Here is a 13,567-nt window from a genome sequence, read left to right as displayed (position 1 = left end):
GGGCAGTTTCCCGCACCCCAGCGATGGGCTCAGGCTCTCTGCAGACTCAGGCACCGTGGTTGCGGGGGTCACACTGCGGGGGGCAGTTTTCCGCACCCCAGCGATGGGCTCAGGCTCTCTGCAGACTCAGGCAGTGTGGTTGCGGGGGTCACACTGTAGGGGGCACTTTCCCGCACCACAGCGATGGGCTCAGGCTCTCTGCAGACTCAGGCAGCGTGGTTGCAGGGGTCACACTGCGGGGGGCAGTTTCGCGCACCCCAGCGATGGGCTCAGGCTCTCTGCAGACTCAGGCAGCGTGGTTGCGGGGGTCACACTGCGGGGGGCACTTTCCCGCACCCCAGCGATGGGCTCAGGCTCCCTGCAGACTCGGGCAGCGTGGTTGCGGGGGTCACACTGTAGGGGGCACTTTCCCGCACCACAGCGATGGGCTCAGGCTCTCTGCAGACTCAGGCAGCGTGGTTGCAGGGGTCACACTGCGGGGGGCAGTTTCGCGCACCCCAGTGATGGGCTCAGGCTCTCTGCAGATTCAGGCAGTGTGGTTGCGGGGGTCACACTGCGGGGGGCAGTTTCCCGCACCCCAGCGACGGGCTCAGGCTCTCTGCAGACTCAGGCAGCGTGATAGCGGGGGTCACACTGCGGGGGGCAGTTTCCCGCACCCCAGCGGTGGGCTCAGGCTCTCTGCAGACTCAGGCAGTGTGGTTGCGGGGGTCACACGGGGGGCCAGTTTCCCGCACCCCAGCGATGGGCTCAGGCTCTCTGCAGACTCAGGCAGCGTGGTTGCGGGGGTCACACTGTGGGGGGCAGTTTCCCGCACCCCAGCGATGGGCTCAGGCTCTCTGCAGACTCAGGCAGCGTGTTTGCGGGGGTCACACTGCGGGGGGCAGTTTCCCGCACCCCAGCGATGGGCTCAGGCTCTCTGCAGACTCGGGCAGCGTGGTTGCGGGGGTCACACTGCGGGGAGCAGTTTCCCGCACCACAGCGATGGGCTCAGGCTCTCTGCCGACTCAGGCAGCGTGGTTGCGGGGGTAACACGGGGGGCCAGTTTCCCGCACCCCAGCGATGGGCTCAGGCTCTCTGCAGACTCGGGCAGCGTTGTTGCAGGGGTCGCAGGGGGGGCCAGTTTACCGCACCCCAGCGATGGGCTCAGGCTCTCTGCAGACTCAGGCAGCATGGTTGCGGGGGTCACACTGCGGGGGGCAGTTTCCCGCACCCCAGCGATGGGCTCAGGCTCTCTGCAGACTCGGGCAGCGTGGTTGCGGGGGTCACACTGCGGGGGGCAGTTTTCCGCACCCCAGCGATGGGCTCACGCTCTCTGCAGACTCGGGCAGCGTGGTTGCGGGGGTCACACGGGGGGCCAGTTTCCCGCACCCCAGCGATGGGCTCAGGCTCTCTGCAGACTCGGGCAGCGTGGTTGCGGGGGTCACACGGGGGGCCAGTTTCCCGCACCCCAGCGATGGGCTCAGGCTCTCTGCAGACTCGGGCAGCGTTGTTGCAGGGGTCGCAGGGGGGGCCAGTTTACCGCACCCCAGCGATGGGCTCAGGCTCTCTGCAGACTCAGGCAGCATGGTTGCGGGGGTCACACTGCGGGGGGCAGTTTCCCGCACCCCAGCGATGGGCTCAGGCTCTCTGCAGACTCAGGCAGTGTGGTTGCGGGGGTCACGCTGTGGGGGGCAGTTTCCCACACCCCAGCGATGGGCTCAGGCTCTCTGCAGACTCGGGCAGCGTGGTGGCGGGGGTCACACTGCGGGGGGCACTTTCCCGCACCCCAGGGATGGGCTCAGGCTCTCTGCAGACTCGGGCAGCGTGGTTGCGGGGGTCACATTGTAGGGGCCAGTTTCCTGCACCCCAGCGATGGGCTCAGGCTTTCTGCAGACTCAGGCAGCGTGGTTGCGGGGGTCACACTGTAGGGGGCAGTTTCCCGCACCCCAGCGATGGGCTCAGGCTCTCTGCAGACTCGGGCAGCGTGGTTGTGGGGGTCACACTGCGGGGGGCAGTTTTCCGCACCCCAGTGATGGGCTCAGGCTCTCTGCCAACTCAGGCAGCGTGGTTGCGGGGGTAACACGGGGGGCCAGTTTCCCGGACCCCAGCGATGGGCTCAGGCTCTCTGCAGACTCAGGCAGCGTGGTTGCGGGGGTCACACTGTGGGGGGCAGTTTCCCGCACCCCAGCGATGGGCTCAGGCTCTCTGCGGACTCGGGCAGCGTGGTTGCAGGGGTCACACGGGGGGCAGTTTCCCGCACCCCAGCGATGGGCTCAGGCAGGTGTTTCTGAGTCAATCCCCCCTGCCCGCTCCGGCAGGCCGGGTCGCGGTCCCCTGGCGGGGAAGGGGCCGGCCCTGGCTCTGCGGCGGCGCGGTCCCGGCGGCTGCAGCCCGGCCGGACGCGGCGGGCGGGCGGCGATGGCAGCGGCAGGCGCGGCGCGGGGCTGAGCCCGCAGCCCGCCCCGGCTCCCCGCCATGGCCAAGCAGTACGACGTGCTGTTCCGGCTGCTGCTGCTCGGGGACTCGGGCGTGGGCAAGACCTGCCTGCTCTGCCGCTTCACCGACAACGAGTTCCACCCCTCGCACATCTCCACCATCGGTACGGGCCGCGCCGGGCCTCGGGGGGCTTCCGCGGCCGGGCGCTTGGCTCCTGGCGCATCTTCCCCGGCGCCGGCACGCTGATTCCGGGGCGCTGGGCAGGTGCACTGGTGCCGGGGGGGCTGGGCATGGGGCTGTGGGCGTTGGGGGCAGGGGGCACACTGATCGGGGGGGCTGGGCATGGGGGTAGGGGACCAGGTCTGGGGGGTGCACTGGTGCCGGGGGCGGCTGGGCATGGGGGTAGGGGACCATGTCCGAGGGGTGTACTGGTGCCGGGGGGGCTGGGTATGGGGCTGTGGGCGTTGGGCGTTGGGGGTAGGGGTGCACTGATCGGGGGGGCTGGGCATGGGGGTAGGGGACCAGGTCTGGGGGGGGGTGTACACTGGTGCCAGGGGAGGGCTGGGTATGAGGGCAGGGGACCAGGTCTGGGGGGAGGGGTGCACTGATGCCGGGGGGCTGGGCGTGGGGGTAGGGGACCAGGTCTGGAGGGAGCGGGCGCACTGATGCTGGGAGGGCTGGGTATGAGGGCAGGGGACCAGGTCTTGGGGGGAGGGATGCACTGGTGCCGAGGGGCTGGGCGTGGGGGTGGGGGACCAGGTCTGGACGGAGGGGTGCACTGGTGCTGGTGGGGGGCTGGGGTGGGGGTAGGGGACCAGGTCTGGAGGGAGGGGTGCACTGATGCCAGGGGGCTGGGCGTGGGGGTAGGGGACCAGGTCTGGACGGAGGGGCGCACTGGTGCTGGTGGGGGGCTGGGTGTGGGGGTGGGGGACCAGGTCTGGAGGGAGGGGCGCACTGGTGCTGGTGGGGGGCTGGGGGTGGGGGACCAGGTCTGGAGGGAGGGGCACACTGGTGCTGGTGGGGGGCTGGGCGTGGGGGTGGGGGACCAGGTCTGGAGGGAGGGGCACACTGGTGCTGGTGGGGGGCTGGGCGTGGGGGTGGGGGACCAGGTCTGGAGGGAGGGGCACACTGGTGCTGGTGGGGGGCTGGGCGTGGGGGTGGGGGACCAGGTCTGGAGGGAGGGGTGCACTGATGCCAGGGGGCTGGGCGTGGGGGTAGGGGACCAGGTCTGGACGGAGGGGCGCACTGGTGCTGGTGGGGGGCTGGGTGTGGGGGTGGGGGACCAGGTCTGGAGGGAGGGGCGCACTGGTGCTGGTGGGGGGCTGGGCGTGGGGGTGGGGGACCAGGTCTGGAGGGAGGGGCGCACTGGTGCTGGTGGGGGGCTGGGCGTGGGGGTGGGGGACCAGGTCTGGAGGGAGGGGTGCACTGGTGCTGGTGAGGGGCTGGGCATGGGGGTGGGGGACCAGGTCTGGAGGGAGGGGCGCACTGGTGCTGGTGGGGGGCTGGGCGTGGGGGACCAGGTCTGGAGGGAGGGGCGCACTGGGAGCCTGCCCGTTGTGCTGCGTCGCGGCAGCGCGTTGGGTCCCTGCGAGGGCGCCTGGCCGAGGGACCCGTGGGGGCGGCTGTGGCTGAGCGCTCGGTTCCGGCTCTTTGTTCATCTCCGCGCTGCCCCGAGTGCAGGCGGGGGAGGGGGATCGATGGGCCCGGGATGAGAGAAGCTGCGGGGGAGGGGAATCAATGGGCCCCGGCCGGGGGAGGGGAGTGGGGGAGAAATGTGTGGGGCCAGGCTGGGAACCGCGGAGGAGGGAATCGATGGGGCCAGGTTGAGAGTCATGGGGTGGAGGGGGAAATCGGTGAGGCTGGGTTGGGAACCCTGATCCTTTCCATAGAAGCTCTCCCAGCTCTTGGGTGAGGGGCTGCTGCTGGGGGCCCTGTCACCCATTGCCCACTGTGAGTAGCCCCTGGGGGGCACCGGGGGAACCTCAGCAAGGTTTTCTGGGTGCTCTCTACCCACAAAGGGGCCCCTTGCATCTGCCAGAAAGCTTCCCAGTGTGGTTGATGCGATCATTGCTCTGGGCTCCTCCTGGGCATGGGGGGTGGGGCAAAAATCTTGCAGGCCCTTGGCCTAATGTCAGGGGGTGGGGGAGGAATCCTGCGTACCCCGGTCCGGTGGCTCCTAAGGGGGCTGGGGGCTGCAAGCCCTGCTGCTGGAGCTCCTGGATGTGCTGTTCTAGCTAGTCCCTCTTAATCACTTCCAAACCTGCCTTCGCCTCCGGCGTGAGGGGCTCTGGAGAAGAGTAAAACAGAGGCCCTGGCCGCGCCATGCTCAGGAGAGGCCCTCTGGCGTGTGGTGCTAGGGTGATCAGGCTGGGTGCCGGGGCCGGATTCCAAATTGGGTTTCTCCCCTTCCCAAACCGGGGCGTAGTGTGGCTGTGCGGTTGTGGAGCAGTCGCTGTGCTCTGCCTGAGACCTGGCTGCATGTCAGTGACCGGTGCGTGTGTGGACTGGGTGGAAGGTGCTATTTAAAGTCCATTATTCTATAAATCCACCATGCAGGCTGCCATCTTTTGCCAGGGAGCTTGCTCCCAGGGACATGCCACGGAGGGGCTGTTTTCGGCCTTTAGTGTCTCGTCCTCCCATCAGTGAGCTCTTAACTCAGCAGTTAACTGGAAGGTCCTTGTTCTGCGCTGCCCTGTTTTGTGCTGGGGGATCCTTCACTCTCCTTCTGTGAATCCTGCCCCAAGGGCAACAGATGTGGCAGGGACTGAGTGCTCTGCTCCATTCAATCAGCTGGGCCATCAGAAAAGAAAAGAGCTCCTTAGCAACTGAATCTTTGGGGATCCCAGGGCATGGCTGCTGGTTCCCCTCCCAACACCTTCCCTCCCCCAGGAAAAGGCTCCGGGCCTTGGAACGGTTCCTGTGTAAAGAGACTGGGACGGCTTGGAAAGGCCCCAAGGAGAACAGCTGAGCTAGAGCGGAAATGATTGCCCTGTGGTACCTGCTGCCACTGAGACCAAGAGCATAGCAGGGCCCCAAAGGGCTGGCCGCGAGCGTGCCCCGTAAAAACTTCCATGGCTACGTTAGATGGGATCATTTCATGTAGGGAACAGCAACCCCCATGCTTCAGGGCCACAGGCTGCTGGGAAGGGGCCGTGGCCACGGGCTGCTGGGGCTCGAGAGTGGGTGCAGGCGGGCGCTGAGCCGGTTCCAGTGGACTGCAGCATGAGGTTAGGATCCCCCACTGGGCTGCAGCGCCCCTTGCCCAGTGACGGGACGGACGTTTTCTGGATCTGGTCAGGAGTGGGCAGAAAGTGCTGGGCAGTGGCTTGAGAAACCCCTCCGTTCCCTGGGGCGTGTCCCTGAGCCTGCTTTCTGCTGCCTCCTTTCCTGAGCCTCTGCAGGGATGAGGAGAGGGTTAGGGGCGTGCTCTAGGCCTGGGCCAGCCCCTTCCCACAAGCCAGGGTAACGCCTTTGATGTGCGCTGCAAGCTTCTGGCTTAATAAATTGGCTTCCTGCAGAGGGGAAAGGCTCAGATTCTGCTAGCTCTGATTGGTCTGATCTGACCGCTCTTTCTTACTTACCTTCTGGCTCACGGAGCTCCTCCAGCACTGCACCGCTGGGCAGTGCCACCTAGTGGACTGGGACTCAGGAGAGCAGCTTGCCACTGACCTGCTGGATGACCACGGGCAAGTCACTTCCCTGCTCCGTGCCTCAGTTTTCCCATCCGTACAATGGGGATAATAATACTGACCTGCTTGCTGTACAAGAACTAGGTGGTATTATTTGCTTTCTGCTCTTTTCCTTGGATAGTGTCACTTGCAACCTGGCATTCAGTACGGTCGTCCAGGGTACTGGTACCAGCACGCTCTCCTGTACCCAGGGTTGTGAGCCTTCCCTGACAAAAGGTGCAAGGGAAGCTTTCCCTTCCTGGTGGCTGGCTCCCCAATCCATGAATATACACTAGGAGAGAAATAGGCAGGAGCTGTGATCAGTTGACCAGACTAATTGAACATGACTAGAAACACAGCTCTACAAAATTCTGCTCACTCCATCCAAAGCCCTTGGTTCCTCTGCAGTGGGTGCTCTCCTCCTGCAAGCTTCCAGAGAAGCAAAGGGAACCTGATGTGCTGTGCCCAAGAGCAGTACACTGGCCATGTACAGGAGGTCAGATGCCTCCGGTGAATCAAGCTGCCAGGAGTGGCAGCTCTGCCCCCCCCCCCCCCCGTGCCCACTCAGGGCAGGACAGCTGGAAATGTTCAGAGTTCCAGGAAACTGACTGGTTGAACGCATAGAAATGCAAAGCTGCATTGGATTGTGCCAGTTACTTTCTTCCCTGCAGCAGTTTCTTCTTCCCAGGTGGAATGGCCTGCCCCCTGCAGTACGGCCGGCCGCTAGTTCCCGAGTGTAAGGCGAGAAGGGAGTTAATCATCTCTAGACTGACCTCCTGTGTAGCATTTCATCCCAGTGTTGAGCCCCAAGACTTGTTAGACTGAGGCATTTCAGTCCTCGGGAGGCTAGCCTGTTTGAGCCCCAGGCAGAGACCAGGAGGGACCGAGAGGCCACCATCGCCCAAGTCTCCTGCAATGGCAGGGAATGGATGGGGGAGCCACGCCCAGCTGATTGCAGCAGACAACTTGTGCCCAATGCTGCAGAGGAAGGAGACCCCCCCTCCCAAGGGGGAACATTCCTGCCTGACCCCAGATCTGGTGATCAGCATACCTCAGAGCATGTGAGCAAGAACCAGCCAGTTAAGAAAGAGGATTCTCTGGTCCATGTCAGAGCACCAGACTGCCGTATTCAGTGTGCTGTCTCTGGCTGTGGTCAATTCTTGATGCTCCAGAGGAAGGTGTTGGGGGGAACCCCAGAATACATCTGGCCAATTGTGCATTGGGGAGGAAGGGAAGAAGGCGGAGGAGGAATTTCTTCCTGACCTGTGCAGATGACTGGCGGAAGCCCTGAAGCATGAGGTTGAATTATAGTCATTGTCTTAATTCAGAGCTGCAAGTGTTAGGAGTATGTTAGGAGCAGGCAATTCTGTTCTCCCCACCCCCACCCCAGCGTCTGTGAAGCAAGGGGATGGATGCGGCACCTCTGCAGCAATTCAGACCTATCCCCCCTGCACATGCTGGCTGTAGAAGTTCTCCTACCAGTTGGATTAAAGCATAGGGCAGCTAGAACCAGGAACAGAACTCCTGACTATATATTTCCAGCTTTGCCATGGCTCTGTTGGGTGACCTGGAGCAAAGACCTTCCCATCTCCATGCCTCAGTTTCCCTTTCCACCTGGTGTCTGTTTAGACTGTGAGCTCTTTGGGGCAGGGACTGTTTCTGCACTCTGTGCAGTGCCCAGCACAGTGGGAACCTGATCTGCATTTAGATGCTCCAGGCACTACTGCAATACCCCTAATAATGAATAGAACCACCCTTCTCTCCTCCCACGCTTCCGGTTTCTACTGTCATATGGCTTGTTTTCCACACTCCTCTAATTTCTCGCTCCATAGCTGATGCTGAGCATTTGCTGGCATTGATACGCTATCACTCTGTCAGGGGCACAGATACCCTAATCCAGATCCACCAGGCAGGGTGTCAACTTTCTGCTTCCCAGAGCAAAGGGAGGTGGCTGGGGGGTTGAGTATGGATGGCTCAAGGAGAGGTTTTGAAAGCTTCACAAACTATCTTAGGAGCTCTGTAAATCAGGCAGTGAGTGTTACAATAATCATCTATCAGCTCCACCCATAGTTAAGGTTGCCTGACACTTTCCATTATAAGACCCTTTTTTCAATTGCTTACAACTTTGCCAACCTTTAACTGTTTGTGCTGAAACTTCCCACACTGGGTGTCTGCCTCAGGCTGAATCTCTTTGGAAAGTTTCAGCAAAAATCATTCAGCCATTTCCGAGAATGAGGCTAGGAAAAACCTATTGTTTTGCCCATGTTTTTAAAAAATCATTTCATTGAGAAGCGCTAGCGCCTCTTTGCTTTCGGGCAGGGACTTGTGATTTGGCAGGGGGCTTGCCCGGATGTTGCGGAGCCTTTTGCCATCCTGGTGAAAATTGGTCTATTTTTGGCCAAGTTATTAAGCTCTTGAAAAAACTCCTTTTGCAGGGGCACAATAGAGTCTTGAGTCTGACAGCTAAACGCTCCAAAGATTCCGCCTTCCCTTAGCTGCCCCATTCACGGGCTGAGCGGGGTTCTCTTTGCAGTTGCACGGGCATCTTTAATTCTGGGATCACCTAACCCTTGCGTGCTGGAGCAAGCCTTACAGCACTTTTGGTCTGTATCGATTATTTATATTGCAGTACTGCCTACGGGCCTCGGTACCGTCTAGTGGCCCCATTGTGCTGGGTGCTACACAAATATATAAAACATCACAGTCCCTGCCCCAAAGAGCTTGCAGTCTAACTGGTCGAGACAAAGGGTGCTATGGTCACTTAGCAGGTCGGTAGCAGAACTGGAAATGGAGCCCAGGTGTCCTGAGTCCTAGCCCAGTGCTCAATTCATTGGACCATGCTGTCTCTCCAGCACCTGTAAGTTTGACTTGCCAGATTTATCCTGAAGACAGAGGGAAAATGTGAGCGTCGGGGGTTTTATGGCCAGCATTTTAAGCATTCACACCTCCCATTTTTGAATTACAGGTCACTAAAGTTGCTTTGCTTGCTGTTGACATTGGTCTAATGCTCCCTTAGGTTCCTCTAGTCTAAACACAGCTTGTCCGACAGTTTTTCGAGATAGTGCATGAGTCTCCACGTAGGTTTAACTGGCTATTTTTGAAGAGAATAGAGTCTAATAAGTCCGGTTATTGTGGACTTTTGTGGGCCTTGGCTTGCTCTCATTAATACATCTCTGGGATTTATCACTGACTTCAGTTTTGGCTGTTTTTACCTTAGATAGGCTGCGAGAGATCCAGAATGGTAGGGATCCAAGTCCATATTATGGTAGACCCAAGTCTTATCCCCTCCGTCACATTGCCACTCCGATAGAGGTGCGTTGGTTATCCTACCTCTACCCACTAAACACGCTCCCCGCACAGTGCTAGGGACAGATCCCAGGATTCCGATCACCATCGTTCTGCTGCTGTGAATAATTGTGAGTGTCCCGTCCCCCCCCCCGTCCCCCCCCCCGTGGTGTGTACCCCCTGTGGTGGCCTCCCCCCAGAGGGGATGGCTCCTTGGAGAACCTTGACTATCTGCACTCCCTGGAAGGAGTGGGGGTGAGGCGAAGTGACCAGCAGGGTTTGACTCAGCCCGTGAGAGAGATGCAGTGAGCTCCGTGTGGCTTGTGTCGCTGATGTATCGCATGAAAGGACCCCCAGGCCTTCAGAATCAGGGGCACAGGCCTCCAACCATGATACTGGCTTAACACCCCTGGGCTTTCGGACACCGATCTGTTTGACGGAGCTTTCTCTGTGCCAGGAAACCCCAGCTCTAAAGGACCAGACCTCTCCCCTGTCTGGAAACTTGGCGTTCCTCAGGAAGGAAGAGTCTGGCTGAGTCATCTGAATTCGGGTGATGGGGCTTTATGGGAAACCACAAGCAGGGGAGTGTAGGGGAGACTGGTATATGGGGTGGTGAGGAGAGCAGGGGTATCGGTGTGCGTATAGCGGTGGGAGGGGCTGGAGGGTGGGGGGGTGTAAGTGGGGGCATTTGGGGATGGTGGGAAGGGAGGAAGTGCAGGAGGTTGATATGTATGTAGGGGAGGGCACCTGGGACCAAGAGGGATTTGAGGGGGCAGGAGGTAGTGGTGTGAATAGGATGTAGGAGAAGGGATATCAGGGAGGCATTACAGGGACAGAGAGGTATGGGCACCTTGGAGGGGCAGATATAGGGGGGAAGGCTTAGATGACTTGTGGGAAGTGACTGGGGCCTTGAGAAATGAAGGAGAGGATGGGTTTGGGGGAGCGGAGGTTAGGGGGGCATGTGGGTTTGTGAGGCAGGCTCTTGTGGCCCCCTGTGGGGGGGTGCTGTCCATACACAGACGTGCCCCCATTACAGGCACAGTCTCTGCACTGCTGGCTCAGCCTGGGGGGTCGCAAAGCCCCTCCCAACAGGTGCCATGGGGCCAGCGTGCCCAGCTCGAGCGTCCGACCCTCACAGCCCCTTCCTAGGAGGTTTGTCCACGGCTTGCATGTGGCCTGCAGGCCGCTGCGGTTCAAAGGATCCCTGCAGTCGGGCGGGGTCTGTCTGTAACGGTAACCCTCCTCTCACTGGGCGCCCACTTCGTGACGGGGTCACGGGCTCCTTGCTGAGTGCCTCAGCCGTGTGCCTGGGCAGTGCTGGTACTAAAGGAATCCGTGTGACTGGCATGCGGGTAGCTGCGGTTTGCCACAGTGACTTTTGCCCCCCCAAAAGCAGCTTGTGCCCCTCACTCCGACAGGGCTGTAATGCTGCCCCTTGGATCGCCCAGCCTTGGCCCGCCCCCAGGTGGAGCACGAGCGGCTGCACCTCTGCCAGGGTGTGCCATCTTCCCGGGAGATCGCGGGGAGGATACGAGGCCGTGCGCAGGACTGAAAGGACCCTGCGACCTCTGGGCCCGCAGCAGGCAGGGGCAGAGCACTAGACTGGCATGGATGCTGCCAGGAGAGGAAGATGAGGCCACTGGTCAGACCCAGGGGAAGGCTGGCTGGGCCGGCAACCTGCCTGGGCACTTGCTCCACCTCCCTCTGGCTTCGCCTGCCGGCTCTGCAGGGCAGCCCCATTGTTCTGCAGCTGTACAGCACCTGGCACACCAAGGGCCGTCTCCTGGGCAGCGTCGCAATACAAGGGATCAGACCCAGCTGTAAAATGGTCTGCAGTGGCGTTAATCCCCACTGCTTTGCAGAGGGCTCTGGGACTCCTGTCAAGCCCTTGCTGGCGTGTGGCCGGGCAGTGCTTCAGAAGCGTGGAGCAGCCCCTGGCACCAGCTGGCTGAAAGTTCTCTCCTGGGACTGTTGCTCTGGCGTAACTGCCCCCCAGAGCACCTCCTGAGTCCCTAGATAGTGCCACTGATGTGGATTGTGCCCCGTAGCACCGCCGCCTTGGGCTGTGCTGGTTAGCCCCTCCGGGGTCGAAGGATGAGACCTGGCAAGGTGGGTGGTGTAGCTAGTCAGCTGGGAAAGGCCTCCAGCTGAAGACAGATGGCTGGGGGTCTGGTGGCAACATCTCTGTGAGCATGGTCGGAAGGAGTCAGTCGTACTACATGGAACCACTAGGGTGACGGGTCCTGCTAAACAAGCACGCTGGCTTGAGAAGTGAGGCCTTGTGAATGGTCAGGCCCCTGGAATGGCAGGGCTGGAGACAGCAATGCGCTATGGGATGGGTGTCCCACTGGTGAATGGCAGGAATCGCCCCTTCCTTCCCCAGGAACACGTCCTGAAATGTACAGAGGAGAAATGAGCTATCTAGGCCCAGGCTCACGCTGATCACTGAGGCCTGTGCTGTTGCTCCTGGTATGAGCTTGTTCTCATGGAGACATCTAGCACTCCCTTGCTGTCTGTTCTAGATTAGCTCTTATGCTGTGCTCCTCACCGTCCTATCTGAGTGCCTTCCCGTTGTAAGGCCTCAGCAATGTGACTAACTTCTGTCGTGGTTCTCTCCTCTCCTCCCCACCAGAAGAGAGTGCAGGGAGTGGCTTGTTTTGGTCTGGTTTTCCAAAACATTAGAAGAGATTGTTCCTAGAAGCGTGCCTGGCCCTTGGAGCAAGGGTGGGGAAGGTTAGGACAGAGCTTAGTTCCTAAGGGAGTTTGATCCCCAGGCTGGGACCGGCCCCAGAGGACGCTCTGTCTCCTGCACAGATGGGCTTTGCCCTGGTGGCAGCAAGTCCTGCTGGCCTGAGAAGCGGAGCTGCCGGTTCTGCCAGGCAGGCAGCTCATAAGAGATTCCTCGAGTCCAAGGCCAGAAGGGACCAGTGTGATGATCTCGTCTGACCTCCTGCGTGACCCAGGCCAGAGACCTGCCCCCAAATCATTCCTAGTGCAGAGCTGTGAGAAAACCATCCAGTCTTGCTTTAAAGACAGTCGGCGACGGAGAATCCAACACGACACTGAACGTTAAGACATTGTCAAATATTGTATCGTGGATATGGATCTCTGCTCATACAGCTGCCGTGTGTACCCGTAATCTCCTGGGAATGACGGAGGTCTCTTAACTTCCTGCCAGGCTTAGAAATGCACAAAAACTAGCTTTGGAAGGACCCCAGGCCTCTGTCTGGGCGGGCCCAGTCCTGCCGCAGCAGCGAGCATGAATTGAAGGGGCTTACTTGAAACCCAAGCTGCAAAAGACACCCCACTGCTGCAGTCTCTAGCTACACGGCACAGCACAGCTGGGTCTGGCCTGCCTGCCCTAGGGGAGGTGTGGCCAGGCGCAGCCCCGTCTCTGGGATGGGCAGGAACTGGCACTGGGCTCAGGAGGGGATGCGCCTCTGTTGGGCTGCAGTGAGCGGGATGTCGCTCGCACAAGCCTCCGTCCACATGCAGCCGTGTGGGGCAGATTCGTAGGGCACCGAAGTGGGTGGACCACAGGTTTCCTGCCCAACTCTAAGGCTGGCCGATATTCTAGCTGCCCTGGGTAAATTCCAAATGAAGCTAGATCGATGTGAGCCGATTTTAAGTGTCCATACCTGGGTTAACTCTGATTGAACTAATTCAACTGGGTACGATTTGTGTGTCGATGAGGCCTCGGGTTGGATTTGCACCTTCACTGAACTCAAACAAAGCAGAGGAATCATTCTACTAGGGTCTGTAAAAATCCCTTTAAGCTGCTGAATGTTGGGCCTAAGCAACTGGCAGCATCCCACTCAGAGGCTGCTTTGCTGCATTGATCTTGGGGCTCTGGCTCAGCCAGGAGTCCAGGGATCCCTGGGTGGGCATCTCGGGCAGGAAGTCAGACTCGATAGTCAGAATGGGCCCTTCTGGCCTTGCTCTCTGGAAAGCAATCAGCCAATCTGGCAGGCCGGTGTCCTGGTGCTGGGCATGGGAGGCACCCTGCATACTGCTCCAGGTGACTGCGCAGAGCATGGGTTCCCTGATCTACCAGCACATAACGCAGGCTGGCTATTGCAGGTCCATCATCTGCACATCTTTGGAGGGTGATGGATGAGACATGACGAAGCTATTGTGATCGGAAACAGTGGCTGCGGCTATTTTTGGCTTCCTGAGGAGCTCTTGGGATGTTGAGCTCT

The 13,567-nt window shown here is 60.3% G+C and overlaps 1 protein-coding gene across 2 annotated transcripts in view; it reads left to right on the top strand.

The window, feature by feature from the left end:
- Window positions 1–2,391: 2,391 nt before the first annotated feature.
- The window catches only part of RAB15 (RAB15, member RAS oncogene family), a 29,745-nt gene continuing 18,569 nt past the window's right edge, over window positions 2,392–13,567 (top strand). For both annotated transcript variants that reach the window (XM_073346703.2, XM_073346705.1), the window contains exon 1: window positions 2,392–2,578. In XM_073346703.2, coding sequence (XP_073202804.1) covers window positions 2,455–2,578 — 124 coding nt within the window. In that variant the 5' untranslated portion in view covers window positions 2,392–2,454. The remainder of the gene's footprint in view (window positions 2,579–13,567) is intronic.

This window comes from Lepidochelys kempii, chromosome 6 (genome assembly GCF_965140285.1).
Source record: "Lepidochelys kempii isolate rLepKem1 chromosome 6, rLepKem1.hap1, whole genome shotgun sequence".
Taxonomy (NCBI): domain Eukaryota; kingdom Metazoa; phylum Chordata; order Testudines; family Cheloniidae; genus Lepidochelys; species Lepidochelys kempii.
The sequence above is the reverse complement of the archived record's forward strand: the minus strand, read 5'-3'. Positions and strand labels throughout refer to the sequence as shown.